The sequence below is a fragment of the Stegostoma tigrinum genome, chromosome 16, assembly GCF_030684315.1.
Source record: "Stegostoma tigrinum isolate sSteTig4 chromosome 16, sSteTig4.hap1, whole genome shotgun sequence".
Taxonomy (NCBI): Eukaryota; Metazoa; Chordata; class Chondrichthyes; order Orectolobiformes; family Stegostomatidae; genus Stegostoma; species Stegostoma tigrinum.
In genome coordinates, this window is record NC_081369.1 from 29,835,323 (window position 1) to 29,852,303 (window position 16,981).

The following is a 16,981-nucleotide window of genomic DNA, read 5'->3' on the forward strand; positions in this document are numbered from 1 at the left end:
AGAGAACAACTCTGAAGGGAAATTTACAAACTGTTATGTTTAGACATCCCGGTATCTGCTGTACTGTTCGTCTGACAATTCAGCAACAAGTATGCAATTTCTAAACTATTGAGTGTTTTCTGTCTCAGGAACCAAGCTATTGGCAATTTTGTTTTGTATTTAATTACACAGGCTGACTGTATCGCACAGAGGATCAACACCACGACAGTGGATTGTAGCAGCATCACCAATAATCCCCAGCTAGGATTCTACCAACTAATTTATGGGATGTCCATTGTTGTAATAATTGTTCTGAGTGTCATTAAGGGATTTGCTTTCACAAAGTTTACTTTGAAGGCTTCATCCACATTACACGACAATGTATTCTACAAGGTAAGATGCACGCTTGATATAGTATTTTATGGATTTCAATTATAAAGATTAAATTAACTTTGACTTTAAATTAGTATTGAAATATGCAGGGTGGTCTTCTCATTTTTCCTGCAAGATGGGATCGATTGCAATGTGCATTTGGTTAGGTGGTAAGTTACCGGGTCAGGACTCTGCTACCTTCAAGCCTCCACCCCAATTATGTCTGTTGTGGGCAGGCCCATGGACAGTCTTCCCATCCTGTTGCCAATTAAGGCTCTTAAAGGGTAACCTGTTACTGCTGGTATTAACCCAGCGACAGGCAAGGGGGTTCGGCAAGTGGGGAATGAAACACAAACAAACTGTTTCTGGTGAAATTTGCTTGTGGGGTCCCGATGGGAGGGTGAAGTTGGTGTTGATCCTCATTTTTAGACTTCAGTCTATGATCAAGGAATCTGGTTTCAAGATTGGAGAAGCTAAAAGCCAACCCCGTGCCTTCACTGCCAACTTCCCTCCCTGTGATTCCCTTCGTGCCATCACTTTACTGGGTCTGAATCCATCCTGGATCCATCACTGTCATGTCAAGTGCTCGAATGACACAAGATTCAATGCAGGCCTTCCCGCTGAAAGCTGATGTATAACAGCTGACACTCCTAGCATCTCCATAAGATTCTGTTTCAGTTCATTATCTCAGGAAATATCAAACAATAATAATTTGGATGTTAAAAGTACAACGGTAAAGAGTAAATTATGCTGTAAGACATATATCAGACCTCAAATGTTTTAAATAGAATATAACAAAGACAGGTCCTTTCACCTATGAACTTACTTTTCTGCACCTGTTTCTTCATAGTATTTCCCAATTGCAAATTAGTTCTATCAGAATATCAAATTTTGAAAGTTGCACATCTGTTCTTCAGTTTCCTGTCTGAAGAGTAAAACCAACTATAGAAAATTTGCAATATGATCTTTGGTTTGAGAGTTCCCCATTTCATACCTGAATATACTACTAAAATGGGGTTTCCATTGATCTTCTGCAAAAGCTGCTGCAGCCACAAGATTTGCCCCTGAGCAAATTCCTAATGACATTGTCTTTAATATACTAGTATTTTAACTCTAGACACATTCTGTCTTAACAAAACTATTTTGCACCTAAAGAAAATTATTTCTGATAGCTGATTGCATAAACTTTCATGCCAATTAAATCTGGCAGACTAATTACTTGTCACCTTGTTCAATTGTCTGCCAACATGTGCATTAACATTATAAGGTATGCATTTATCAAAATTGTGGTTTCTTGAATGCAGCGGGCAGTTTCTCAGCAAAGTTATAGTTGTATTGAAATGGGTGAATAATTGTGGAAATTTACAATTCTAATAATCTGTCGGTAATATACAAAATCCTTTTACTCACAAGCATGATTGATTGTCTAAATGCTTAAGTCCTCATTGGAACCTTGGAAGACAGTTTTGATTTGTGGCTCTATAACTAGATACTACCTATCATTGGTTATAGGAGACCAGCTTTTACAAATACCATAGTTCAGTGCAGTTCATATCACATCAGGACAACACAGAGACAAGCAAATGATTCAATCAATAGTCACTTTCATGTGAAATTATACGTCACGAATTTTGTTCCGATACAATACAATGGACTGCAATAAGACTTTTATGATATTGTTATTGTTTTGATAGAGGGCGAAAGTTTTGCAATCTTTGTAGTTTGGTGTTACTCCTAACTTGATTATTGCTACTGTTAAAAAATTATACTTCACATCAAAAGTTATTTTATTTAATTATTTCAAAAGGCTGAAATAGTCTTCCAGTAACTTAAAACAGCAGCGTTTAAGATTTCGTAAATTTACTTGACTTCACCTCACAAATTCCAAAACCATTAAACTCCATAAGAGTCAATCAGCTTGAAGGAGTGTGAAAAGCCATATTCTAATTCATTCATAAATGATCCAGACATCACTTGGGTACTCAACTAGATAGGGAGCAAACATAGATGTAATCATATCAGACAACAAACTCTGGCTGAGAAAGGAATTAATCCAGCCATAACCTAACAATGCAAAACGTGGACATGGAATTCACTAACCAAGTCCATGTTTAGGTCACTGCACAGGAGGTGAGAGACAATTGTGAGACTAACCTTCTTCTGTACTTAAGAAATTACTTTCAAGCAGACTTTAGAACATGAGTAAAAACAAACCATTGTTCCAAAGGAGCAGGACTCCTGAGTGGACCATTCTCTTTCACAATCTTGCTGGAAGGTTTGAGACCTGTCTGCAGTTCTACCATCCACATGCCACAGGTAGAGCTTTAAGAATCATCCCAGAAGCTACTAATTCTATGATACTGATTTTAATCAATCATCAACACACTTGAATTGTCTCAATACTGAATACAGAGGGACCAAAAGCTTAACTTGAAACTAGCCATGTCATCAACGTACAAGATCTGTATGCTTTCAATTCTTAATAGACTCTAAAAATTCCACTTTGTCTGTTCTCCCATTTATACCTTATTTGTGCATTCATGGTAAACTTGGAGTGCCAATATGTATGAAAGTCAGAACATTTTAAAACTTTTTTGTTCATAGAGGGCTAAACCCAGTACGTATCATTCTTCATCCTTTTAAATCTAAAGGAAACCTATCTCTGTGCATCTTGTGAAGGTACAGCATTCCAAGTTGTTAAATACTCAGTGAATTAGCAAACATAACCTTTTTAAACAAAAACACTTGCTGTGGTCAAACAAAGAGTGGTAAAAGAGTGGAGGCATTCTACCTCTTCACATCTGGTTTTAATGCTGTCTTAGCTGACCTTCCATGATCTATTCCACATAAATCTGAGTTAATCCAAAACTCTGTTGCTTACATTCTAATATTCACCAAGGCCCACCAGCACACTGACCCACATTGAATCCTAATCCAATGCTGCCTCAGTTTTAAAATTCTTGTACTTGTTTTCAGATCCAACCATGCCCTCCCATCTGTATAATCCTCTGAGATGTTGCTGCTCCTATAACTTTAGCCTCTTCTGCATCCCTAATTTTATTTGCTCTACCAGTCATGCTTTCAGCTGCCTAGGACATAGGTTTTAATGGGGAAATGAGACTTGTCAGCAATTTTTTTGCTAAAAATTGGTTTCAAAGCAGACTCAGTCAATCCTGATCTTCAACTGAACAAAACAAATGAAGCTATAAATTTATTCACGGAGACAACTTCATTTCTCTTCGTCTGCAGGAAGAAATTAATTCACATTCTGGCAAAACAGAAACATCACCACAAATTTGTAGGTATGCCTTATCACTTGGGTTTTTGGATGGATATGCTGAGGCTAGTGCTCAGATGTTAGAAGTCACCATTCTTGATAAAGAAAGCCACTACATGTTTGGCATCGACAGACACCGACAGAAAGAAGAGAAAAATCAATGGTCTTTTTTTTGAGCCTGAAACATATCACTGCAACAGAGCAATTTTTTTTTAAAAGACCTTGCTTTGTCCATCTCTTCTGAACAAAGTGACAGAGTTAGAAGATATTATATGTCTTTGTCTTTGAAACAATTTCCAAAATAAATCCATTCTTCAATTAATTCAATTTCTTCACTTCCTGGTGTAATGTCTGGCACAACTTGAATACTGATAAATAGATGTTAAAAGCAATAATCTGTTTATTGCATTATCCATTGTACCCAAAAATAAGTAAATGATCATACATACACATTCAATCTCTTGGAGATTACTGCTTTAATAAATACACAAAATAAGTTATATATTGTGATTTACCAATAGTTTGTATATTTTTGCCTGAGTTTTTCCATTAGCAATTATTTAATTCTCTGTGTCTTAAGTGCATGTGGTCTCAAGGGGAGATAAGACCCAGGATGCTGGGGAGAGAGGTTTGATAGCAAGGCTGAATTGCATAGGAGGACTATGAGTGGGGAAGGGAGCTATCATAGAGGGCAGACCTTGGTGAGGTTGTCCAATATGGGAATATGTGGACGCACCTGTCAACCTGATGCCTGCCAGACATTCCCCACCTCAAAACTGAAGCTGGAGAGGAAACAGGAATAGTTGCCCACTTAAGATGGACAAATAGAGTAGGCAGATTGGCCTAAGTCTTGCCTATCTCATTGTAAAATTGTGGACTGATCAGGGATGACAATGGGAAGGATATTGGAGGAATGTTTTGGAAACTCTATCTGCAGCCCACTGGCCGAGGACCATAACATTCTGCTCTTAGTGATGAGGGACATGCACCCTGATATTATATCCTATTCCTTATAAAATGTGCTTCCAATTGGTTTCCCCAGACATTCGGAGTCAAAGTTTCAAACAGCAGTGGGACTTTACAAGATAGGCAATAATCTTGCAAGACTTATTGAAAAGTAGTAACATAAGCCTCACTTTATATTCACTTTAACAATAATAGTAGCTATTTAATTTGTAAATTGCATTTCATTTGTTTTATGTTTTAAAAACAAGATTTTGCACTGTCCAATGAAGTTCTTTGACACCACCCCAATTGGAAGGATCATTAACCGCTTTTCCAAGGACATGGACGAAATTGATGTGAGGCTACCTTTTCAAGCTGAGAATTTTCTGCAACAGGTGTTGATAGTGCTATTCACAATAGCAACTTTGGCAGCAGTGTTTCCATATCTTCTCATCGCTGTTATAATCATGGCTATACTTTTTGTAATCATTTTCAGGTTAGTTCAATATTTGTTAAATATTTTTAACGTGCCCAATAACGTAGCATCAAAAGCATTGGGCTATCAATTTGCTACCTTGGCATAAATTCAATTCTATTTCTTTTATGTAGGATTTGGGGTTTTTACTGCAGGCTGAATTCAATCCTATGTTAGAATTTCTAACATACGGTCTTGATATGGGAAGCTTCATAAAATCATAAAATATACCTCATTGAGAACAACTTCTTAAAATGTTCTAGATGGTAAATTTGAAATTCAAGATCTTTTGGGAAGATGTAAGTGAGGCTATATATGATTAAACACTGATGAAATTTAAAGCTGCAAATTGTGGGATTACACAGATAGCCCCTCAATACTTGAGAAGAAAGGGAAATATTTTACGCTGTAGCTTGGAAAATCTACTCTACAAAGTACCTCAACATGAAATATTAACTCATCTTTTCTCCTTTCAGAAATAAGTAGTCTTGCTTGCTACATGTTTGTAGGGTTTTTATATCACTATTGTATCACTTTTCATATTACTGCTGACTCCATTTGAGAACCTCGATTTAATTCTTAAATTTTTGGTCTTGCAGAAGTTCTGGAGAAACAGAACTTAATTGTACTGCTTTTTAATCAGAGAAAGCTACATATGAAGTATTTTCATATAAGCTCATTATGAAGAACTAGATATTAACCTTAGCTCGGTTGTAACATCTTCACACCTGAATAATAAGGACACCAAAGGCTCGTTATGTGTTTGAGGTTGGCATCCTAATGCAATATTGAGGGGGGGGGGGCGGGCATTGTCAACAGTGCCCCCTTTCAGATGAACCATTTAAACTAAGTCCATTCTGCCCTGTCAGGGGGACCGAGAATATTCCTTAATACTATTCACACAAAACACATGAGAGTCCACTGAGTGCCTTGCTCATCAGTACTAACATCAAACTATCTAGTCATTACATCATTGATCTGATCTGAGCTCATGGAAACATACAGCAGTTTGTCTTGTCTGGATTCTGAATGCTGGGCTTGGATGTACAGAGCCATAAGGGAACATGTCAGTGAACTCATTGCTGCACAGTTCTCCCACTTGATCACTTGACAAGCTGAGGGAGTATCCAGTCAAAAGGGAATGGAAGTAATTGTACAAATGTTTCTAAAGGCAATAGTGTAGTTATCCCACCAAATCACATCAACATAAGCTTTTAGGAGGTGCTATTCAGCACAATGGACAAGGTCATGAATGAAGAACTGTCTCCTGATTCAGACATATAATCTCGGAAAAGCAAATTGATATTTTACGAAAGGTTAAAAAATATAAACAGGATATGAAAAGTAAGAATTGGAAAATGACCCTCTATATAAATAACCTCCTATGGTCAGTGCTGGTTATTTGTTAAAATGAAGATGATTTATCTCAAAAACACATTAAAGTAAGCTCTCAACAACATTGACACATTTCCAACTTACTGACATTACTAGGTATCCTGCATGGATTTAAATAATGTTTGATACTTTAAATAACATTAATACACAAAATGATTGGATGATATGCTGCATATAAAAGAAGGCCTAAAGTGTACCTCTCAGCAAATCACATGAAACAGGACAAATGTGTGTAAAACTGATTTATCAAATATCAACTCATCTAATCAGGACCAACACTTAAGTCCAACCCCCACTGTACCCCTGTTGGATTTCAAGGAAGTATCTGTTGTATTTTAGAGATAAGTCTTTTAATTAAATCTAAAATTGGGAAATTGCATTTAAGAGGAAAGGTTTCAGGTTGAGAAGCCTTTTGATGTAAGAATTCTAATTACAATCTGAATGAAAGGAAAAAGACAAGTTAAACTGAATATTAATGATTATGCTGTTGATAAAACAGCATTTCACCATTACGTACTTGGCCCCTCAGATTCCCACTTCTTTATTTCCAAACATTCGCAGCCCTCAACTTTCAACGCTATGGCTGAGAGACATGAAAACATTGGAATTTCTTTGTGGGATATTTATCATCTACCGATTAATGTATTTACATCAAGTTTCTTCAAATTTTGTCTGTATTATTTAACACATTTAAAATAAGTCAATGCACTAAACTCGGCAGTGCTGGTATCCATGAAGTTGCAATATGATGCCATTTTGTAGTGGTATCAATTTTTAAACTCTAATTGTCAAGGTAGGACATTTCATTTTTGAGCTGTGTTTTTACATGCTCAAGAAAGAAAATAACCATGTCACTGGATATTATGATCAGATGCATAAGCGATAGTTTACAACAAACAGTTGAGGGTGGAGTTCATTAATTATCTCCCAAATAGTAGGTCTTAGTGAAGTTTTTTTTCCTTTCTTCTAAAGTACATACATTATAAGACACACAGTATGGAAACTGAAAATATGATTTTTGACTCAATTTCAAAGTAAACTGAAGATAAAATTATAGAAACTGACAAAATAGAATGAGGCCTTTTTAGAACGCTGGCTCTTTGAAAGAGCAATTCTGCTTACTCCCACATACTTGATAATAAAGTGTGAAGCTGGACGAACACAGCAGGCCAAGCAGCATCTCAGGAGCACAAAAGCTGACATTTCGGGCCTAGACCCTTCATCAGAGAGGGGGATGGGGTGAGGGTTCTGGAATAAATAGGGAGAGAGGGGGAGGCGGACCGAAGATGGAGAGAAAAGAAGATAGGCGGACAGTAGAGTATAGGTGGGGAGGTAGGGAGGGGATAGGTCAGTCCACGGAAGACGGACAGGTCAAGGCGGTGGGATGAGGTTAGTAGGTAGGAAATGGAGGTGCGGCTCGAGGTGGGAGGAAGGGATGGGTGAGAGGAAGAACAGGTTAGGGAAGCAGAGACAGGCTGGGCTGGTTTTGGGGTGCAGTGGGGGGAGGGGATGAGCTGGGCTGGTTGTGTGGTGCAGTGGGGGGAGGGGACGAACTGGGCTGGTTGTGGGATGCGGTGGGGGAAGGGGAGATTTTGAAGCTGGTGAAGTCCACATTGATTCCATTGGGTTGCAGGGTTCCCAAGCGGAATATGAGTTGCTGTTCCTGCAACCTCCGGGTGGCACCATTGTGGTACTGCAACAGGCCCATGATGGACATGTCGTCTGAGGGATGGGAGGGGGAGTTAAAATGGTTCGCGACTGGGAGGTGCAGTTGTTTATTGCGAACTGAGTGGAGGTGTTCTGCAAAGCGGTCCCCATGCCTCCGCTTGGTTTTCCCAATGTAGAGGAAGCCACACCGGGTACAATAGATACAGTATACCACATTGGCAGATTTGCAGGTGAACCTCTGCTTAATATGGAAAGTCATCTTGGGGCCTGGGATGGGGGTGAGGGAGGAGGTGTGGGGGCAAGTGTAGCACTTCCTGCGGTTGCAGGGAAAGGTGCCGGGTGTGGTGGGGTTGGAGGGCAGTGTGGAGCGAACAAGGGAGTCATGGAGAGAGTGGTCTCTCTGGAAGGCAGACAAGGGTGGATATGGAAAAATGGCTTGGGTGGTGGGGTCGGATTGTAGCTGGCGGAAGTGTTGGAGGAATCCGACCCCACCACCCAAGACATTTTTCCATACCCACCCTTGTCTGCCTTCCGGACAGACCACTCTCTCCATGACTCCCTTGTTCGCTCCACACTGCCCTCCAACCCCACCACACCCGGCACCTTTCCCTGCAACCGCAGGAAGTGCTACACTTGCCCCCACACCTCCTCCCTCACCCCCATCCCAGGCCCCAAGATGACTTTCCATATTAAGCAGAGGTTCACCTGCACATCTGCCAATATGGTATACTGTATCCATTGTACCCGGTGTGGCTTCCTCTACATTGGGGAAACCAAGCGGAGGCTTGGGGAGCACTTTGCAGAACACCTCCGCTCGGTTCGCAATAAACAACTGCACCTCCCAGTCGCGAACCATTTTAACACCCCCTCTCTTTCTTTAGATGACATGTCCATCATGGGCCTCCTGCAGTGCCACAATGATGCCACCCGAAGGCTGCAGGAACAGCAACTCATATTCCGCTTGGAAAACCTGCAGCCCAATGGTATCAATGTGGACTTCACAAGCTTCAAAATCTCCCCTTCCCCCACCGCATCCTACAACCAGCCCCGCTCATCCCCTCCCCCCACTGCATCCCAAAACCAGCCCAGCCTGTCTCCGCCTCCCTAACCTGTTCTTCCTCTCACCCATCCCTTCCTCCCACCTCAAGCTGCACCTCCATTTCCCACCTACTAACCTCATCCCACCCCCTTGACCTGTCCGTCTTCCGTGGACTGACCTATCCCCTCCCTACCTCCCCACCTATACTCTACTCTCCACCTATCTTCTTTTCTCTCCATCTTCGGTCCGCCTCCCCCTCTCTCCCTATTTATTCCAGAATCCTCTCCCCATCCCCCTCTCTGATGAAGGATCTAGGCCCGAAATGTCAGCTTTTGTGCTCCTGAGATGCTGCTTGGCCTGCTGTGTTCATCCAGCTTCACACTTTATTATCTTGGATTCTCCAGCATCTGCAGTTCCCATTATCTCTACTCCCACATGCTTGTCTTTTTTTTGTTCATTTTCCTGCACATAACTCAACTTCACTGTCAAAATCACTGTTAAAATGATTTATGGAATAAGTGGGACTATCTTTTCAGGTATAAATTTCTAGATCCCAACTACATGGTGACAACATTTCTCCTTTCTACCTTTAACCAACTGATTTTAATCCATGACTTCTGGCTTTTGATCTACTCACAAGAGGGAATAATTTTCTTTACCAACTTTGCCAAAACTTCTCATCACCTTGCAAATCTTTGTGCTATCTTTTAGCATTCTTGTCCAATGACACCTGTCCGAATTTTTTAAAACTTTAGCAGGGAACTATAATGACATCCTGGTAAATCTCTTTTGCAACTTTTTGTAAGCATTTATGTCTTTCCTGAGTCCGCAATACTCCAACTGAGGCCTTACCTGCAAACTTCTAAGTACGTAGCATGATCTCTTTGCTTTTACATTCTATTTATACATTTTGTAACCCAACTAACCTACATGGTTTTTATAGCAACTTTATCAACTTGCCTGGTAAAATTTGAGATTTATATACTTAGATACCAAAGCCTCTCTACTTTTCCAACCTTCTACAATTGTGACACTTACAGTATAGTCTCTTTTCATACATGTATGACCAAAGTGCATCACTTCCCATTTCCTTGCATTGAGTTTCATTTCTCATTCTTTCACTTATTTCATCATCCTGTCTTTGTCTTCCTGGGCTGCTGCAATCACTACAACTTTTGAAGTTTTGTGTCTAATTGCAAAACTTTAGATGAGAGAATTTAGTAAACAATTTGTTCATGTTGTGCCAGGCTTGAGCGCACTCCAAGGTTCTTGAGAAACCCTGACAATGAACATGCTGAACCAAAGAAATAATAATTACTTCAGAAATTTAGAATGAGTATTGGAGAACATGTTATTGCATGTCAACCAAACCATGTACAAGTTGAAAAGCTTTGTGTTAGAATGAGATTGCACTGTTTTAAGTTCTGTGTGCAGCCTTTTGAAGAAAATAGTACCATAATGATCATATACATGACAATGCATATCTAATTAAAGGACTCAGAATAAAACAAAGGGTTTTTAATCTTTAAATTATGTTATTGGTTGATTCACCACACATAGCTCTGAGGAGAGTAAGAATATGCGAAACCCTGTTTGCTTGTGGATGAGTATATGGTATGATATTAGATGCAATCATTCACTAGATATTCAATGTTCATCACAGTGAGCTCTTCAGCTTTTTAAACATCTATCATTATAAGCTTTGCAGCCATACTTTGAAATTTTCATCACTAGAACTATTTGTATCAATTTCCAGCATCTATTTCCATTGACAGAAGCCTCAAAACAGATTGATCCATTCTTTTGGTCCTTATTGTGGGAAGTAATGAAGGAAGGGAAAATCATTTAAAGTCAGATACAGAATCCGAAAAAAAACCCTAAATGCTTTTTCCATGCAGACTTTTTCAAAAAGGCATCAGAGAATTGAAGAGAATAGAAAATGTTAGCAGATCTCCGTGGTTCTCTCACATTACCGCAAGTATTCAAGGAATAAGCACAATTCATGCCTACAATAAAACAGATGATTTTATTGAAAAGTAAGTGAAGCTCTTTATATCCTTTGCTTATCAAAGTGATCAATTTTCTCCAATCATTAAACTGTTTTCAATCTTAAATTGTTATCAAAAATAGTGTTCTTTCATATTTTACAGATTTAAAGACTTAAGTGACAAAAATTCTAGTCATTTTTTACTATTTAATTGTTCCATGCGATGGCTCGCTTTGAGAATTGATATTCTCACCGCTATCATGACTTTGACTGTGGCTCTGTTTGTCATCCTGAGTCCTGACTCAATTCCTGCGTCAAATAAGGGACTTGCTTTGTCATATGCTATTCAGGTGAGGACACGTATTTTTTCTTCTTTTTTGCTCCATTTGATTATTCTAATTGATCTTCTGAAATACCGTATAATTGCTTCTGAAATAACATGCTCAATAGAATTCAGAAAAATATCAACCTCAGTGTTTTTTAGCTTTTCCTATTCAGTGAAAAGGATTCTTCAGTCAGCAAAAAAAGATTGGAATGAAAGGCACTAATGACAAGAATTTAAACGTACTGGACTATACTATAAAGAGTTCACATTCAATAGAATTCTGGGAGAAGTAATGTGTGCAGCATTTCAACCTTATTCATAAAGGGAGGTGAGGGGGTGGAGAAGGAGAGTAGGCGAGCTAACTTTTTAAATTTATAATTGACATGTTGCAGCCAAATGAGAAAAAAACGTTCAAGAAGAAAGAACAAAAGACTTGTTGATGAATTTCTTTTCAGATAAAATAATCCTGTGATGCTAGGATTCTTCAATGGAGCTATATTATTTCACTTCATCAATTAGTAACATTAAAAATCTTTTTCGCATTTTATGTTTCAACTTCTTGGACGGACATTATTGCACCTTAACAATGTACCAAATTTTGTATTAAGTGGAGAGAAAAAGGGCACTAGCTGCTGCTCTTGAAAACAAAGGTTTAATCTGTGGATTTTGCAGCTTTATTTCCCTACGTTATAAATATATCTATGCTTCTGCAGTATTTTACTAAGTGCAAAGTGTTCCTGAAATATAATCACTATTGAAATATATGGAACATCCTGAGCTTATGAGATACAATATCGATCCAAGGTGTCTCTTTTTTTCCTTTATCTGATATCTTACTCATTGGATGCTTTCAGAACAAAAGTATCTTTTGAAAATACATTGTGCATCAAATTGCTCACGTTATCTTGCAATTAGAAAATGTTGTATCTGATATCTAAAGTTTTGTTTTTAATTTACAGAATGAGGTTGTGAAAGTTAGCATTAATAAAATAATTCTTCCTTCGTCAGATTTCCAGAAAAATAGCAAAGCAGCAGCCTCACGGCAGTTTTCTCATTCAGTTACAAAATGCTCCTGTGTGTGTCACTTTGTAAAGTCAATGCGAGCTTAGCATTAACATCAATTATTACGGTTTCTTTGTTCATTTAGAACTAAAGAAATTGTGTCTTTACAAATGTGGACACAGGCAGGATAAGTATTCTATCACCAAGGTGTGAAATTTAATTAATCATACTGTTTGGTTCAAACAGTACATTACTTTTTAATATGTAAACTGGACAATCACCAATGAAAAGGCCTCATTTTAAATAGTGTCATGTCTAGTATAATAATAAAGATACATTTTTCATGTTGATTGACACGTAATCCCTTGCATCTATCAAATGATTTAATCTTGAGAGGTTCATAGAATCTCTACAGTGTGGAAACAGGCCCAACAAGCCCACATTGCCCCTCTGAACAGCATTCCACCCAGACCCATTCCCCTGATTTCCCCATGTCTAATCCACCTAACCTGAACATCCGTGGGCACTACAGGCAATTTAGCATGGCCAATCCACCTATGCTGCACATCTTTGGACTGCGGGAGGAAACTGGGTCACCCAGAGGAAACCCACACAGACACAGGGAGTGTGTGCAAACTCCACATAGACAGTTGGCCAAGGCTGGCATTGAACCTGGGTCCCTGGTGCTGTGAGGCAGCAGTGCGAACCACTGTGCCATCACCCCACCCCAGTTCCTGGTTGTATAAGTTAATTATTAAAACAATTGGCAAGGATAACAAAATATCCCCATAAAACAGCAAAATCAATCTTCAGAAGAAATTTCATCATCATTTGAAGTATTAAACATTGCAGTTTTGAATGTTCTGGGTGATGGCACTGGTTGCATCAGGAGGTGGCAAATAAGGGGTGCAAGCGCATCCATGATGGAGCTTGCCAATGCTTTGCAGAAGAGAGAAGACATCACTCAGAAGGATCAGCAGCTTTCCAAGTTCAAAAATGATGGAACATAAAGCTTAAAAATCAGTACAAGGACCCACAGCTCCTCAAACATGTTGAACATTAAAAAGACTTTTAACTTTTGGCAGGATTGATCCTGGTGATAGATATTAACCATTCCTCTCAAGTATGGGTCCATTGGTTTCTGATCTTCTCATCCTCTACAGCTTGTAGACAAGCTCCTCAAGAAGCTTACTGGGCATCAGATGGAGGTGAATTGTTTACCCACTTTATCTTCCTTTGACTTATTTAAAAGTTGTGTTTTCAAGATGAAGATATCCAGGAATATTTTCAAATAATTTCCTCAGCTATTTCAGTTGCATTTGGCTAACATTTGAGATCAAATGGTCTTTTGTCATAACTGAGAAAATTAGAAATGTAACAGATTTTAAATAAGTGAAATGGAGAAAATGGAAAGAGATTAAAAGGGAAGGCCTGTAGCGACAGGCACAGGACAGGAATAGCAATGGGACAAGTCAAACACCAAAAGATGTGTCTCGGGGCACAGAATAATGAACAGCAAATCAAGGGAAAAACAAGAATAAAATTGAAACCTGTGATTGAAAGGAAACAAAATTGTGGTAGAGATTATGGTTTAACACTGTTGAAAAGTATTGGATCTGAAAAGTTATGAGGTGCCTAGTCAAAAGGTGAGATGCTGTTCTTCAATTACTCTTCATTAGCCATCAATTATTATCAAAAGACATATTCAAAAATGCACAGTATCAAACATGAAATATTCATTGCTTATAGCTGACAGGATTACTCCAAATCTGCATAAGAATGGGAACTGAAACAGAAGCCAGATTTATATCAGTAGAACGAATAATGGAATATATAAAGGTGAGCACATAAAGACACAAACATTTTGGACCTAAATTCACTGGAGTACATCTGTTTCACTGTTAATTGAAATCATATATTTCTGCTAGATTTGTGTTCCAGAAGCCCCGTGTCATGTTAAAAATGCAACAGTATCCAAGGAATGGCCTAATCAAGGTGCAATCATATTTAAGAACTATCAAATGAAATACAGAGAAAACACTCCAATAGTTTTAAAAGGGTTGTATTTAAATATAGAAGCTAAGGAGAAAATTGGAATTGTTGGAAGAACAGGATCAGGTAAGAGATTAAAAGAAAACTACCCCAATATGACAGTAGAATGCTTTGAAAATGATCTCGCAAAATAAATGCCCTGTTTAGTCAAAATTTATAACAAAAAGCTGTTATATAAGAAACCATAGCATATCATTATATTGCAGCCATAGATTGCCACATGTTTACCAATATTTTCTGTTGTTCATAAAAACAAAGTGTTGGAGATACATAATAGGTCCAGTAGTGTCCAAATAGAGAAAACATAGTTAATGCTCGAGTCCAGTGATCCTCCAAATGAACTGACTCAAACGACTATAATACTAAGCATAAAATATAATAACACTGTTTTCTCTCTAGAAATGCTGCCGATTTCTGTTGTTCTCCTGCACTCTGCTTTTGTTTTAAAATTCTGGCATTTGTGTTTCTTTATGTTCATCTTTCATTACTTCAATGACTCATTTTAATTCTTGAACTGGTTCTGAAACTGCTTCGGTCCTTGCTTGTCTAAAAATATTCTATTGTAAAAGAGAGTTTTAGATATATTGTAGAATTCATATTTCACCATGTGAATGATGTGAATTATACAAAGTTGGATCATATCACATTATTATCCCAACACTCCTGCAGTTTTGCTCTCACTCATCTTTATATGTGTATCCTTATTTACTTTGCAGTGTTATAGATTCTCTATTTTTCTCCAAATACGGTAGCAGTTCCCTTTCTATTTTATAGCTTTTTACAAATGGATTTACACTTAGCAACATACTTTCCATTATCCCTACATTTTAGTGCTGTAATGGAATCCCTTTTCTCCCTAGTTGATTCTGTCTGAATATTTTGAAAACGGAAGCGCATCGCTCCCAGTGTTGGCTTCGCCCACATTTCTGGCTTGTCAAAACTCAGATTCTTACAAATCCAAACTTCTTTTTTTAAAAAGAAAGAGAACCAAACTGAAAATGGCTACAAGTTTATAAATAAATAAAATGCCTTAATGTTGTCAATTTAGTGGAGTGTCCTAAGATAACAGGACAGAAAAGAAACTTATCATCATAAATATATTCTGTATCATAGTATTCAATCTTTACAATATAATTAACATCACCATCAGAGTAGATAATAAAGGTTATCAGAGTGGCATGGCCAAGATATAAGTAAAAGCCCATGGCAAATATTCACAAACCAGTGATTGTGTTTCCAACAATACATATAGCTCCATACATTATTATGACTCTGGCAATGTCTTGCGTTAGATCAAAGCTGCAGAGAGGCTCAAAAGCTGACGTTTCGGGCCTAGACCCTTCATCAGAGATGATGTCTCTGATGAAGGGTCTAGGCCCGAAACGTCAGCTTTTGTGCTCCTGAGATGCTGCTTGGCCTGCTGTGTTCATCCAGCCTCACATTTTATTGTATTGGAGTCTCCAGCATCTGCAGTTCCCATTATCTCTGCAGAGAGGCTCATTTGGTTGATGGGGATAACACAAGAAACTGATCCTTTCCTTTGCATCAATCTGAATATGTGGGAAATCCACCACATTTCTGATAAGGATTTGAAAGGATATTTTCCTGGTCCTGTGCTTCTTATTAGAAGTATTTTTAAGAGGAAATACAGATTAGAAATAAAGTTACAGCATTGCCCAGATTCTGACACCCATATCATTTGTGAGCTCCCAAAGAAGAGCAAGACTGGAGAAGATTTCTAGGTCACATGAAATGATACTGGTTCAAAAGGGTACAGTTTACAAAATGCTAAATAATTTGCCTCTAAAAAAACCCATGGTGTTATTTCATAATAAAGTTGTTATTTCATGTTATTTCATGTAATTTCATAATAGAGCAGGCAACTTTCTCCAGTGTCCTAGCCTATATTTATCTTTCAACCGACATCTTCCAAAGAAAATGATCATGTGGTCATTATTACATAGAGGTTTGGTTATTAATATACTGGCTGCTGCGTTTCCAATGTAATCACAATAACTAAACTTTGAAATAATCTGTAGCACTTTAAGATATTGTAGGCTTGTAAAAGACACTATAATATGAATATTTTTCCTTCCTGAGATCTTGGTTTCTTTTGTATTCATACAGCATTTTTCATGGTGTAAAATATTGCAGAGATTTGTTCTCTGATAAAGTTTAACATGTGGCCATAAAAATGGTATTTGGGCTCATGACTAAAAGAGATACATTTTACAAGTGTGCTAAAGGAACAAGGCAGAGAGACTAAAAGTTTTAAGAAGGGAATTCTAGAGCTTAGGACTTTGGCAGCTGAAGACACGCTGCCAGTTACAGAATGATTAAAATCGAGGATGGTCAAGAGACCAGAATGATGTCTATGCAAATATCTCAGATGATTGTCAGCTAAAAGAAATTTTAGGAAGGAACAAAGGTTTTGAAAGAAAGAAAAATTAAATCATTTTGCCTTT

At 38.1% G+C, this 16,981-nt stretch overlaps 1 protein-coding gene across 4 annotated transcripts in view; it reads left to right on the forward strand.

Annotated features, from left to right (window-relative positions):
• Positions 1 to 16,981, forward strand: part of abcc12 (ATP-binding cassette, sub-family C (CFTR/MRP), member 12) — a 109,687-nt gene that overhangs the window by 73,125 nt on the left and 19,581 nt on the right. For 3 of the 4 annotated variants that reach the window (XM_048547032.2, XM_048547030.2, XM_048547029.2), the window contains 6 exons: positions 172 to 372; positions 4,843 to 5,069; positions 11,049 to 11,186; positions 11,301 to 11,487; positions 14,214 to 14,303; positions 14,393 to 14,582. In XM_048547032.2, the coding sequence (XP_048402989.1) occupies positions 172 to 372; positions 4,843 to 5,069; positions 11,049 to 11,186; positions 11,301 to 11,487; positions 14,214 to 14,303; positions 14,393 to 14,582 (1,033 nt within the window). The remainder of the gene's footprint in view (positions 1 to 171; positions 373 to 4,842; positions 5,070 to 11,048; positions 11,187 to 11,300; positions 11,488 to 14,213; positions 14,304 to 14,392; positions 14,583 to 16,981) is intronic. The other variant, XM_048547031.2, reaches the window with a different exon arrangement.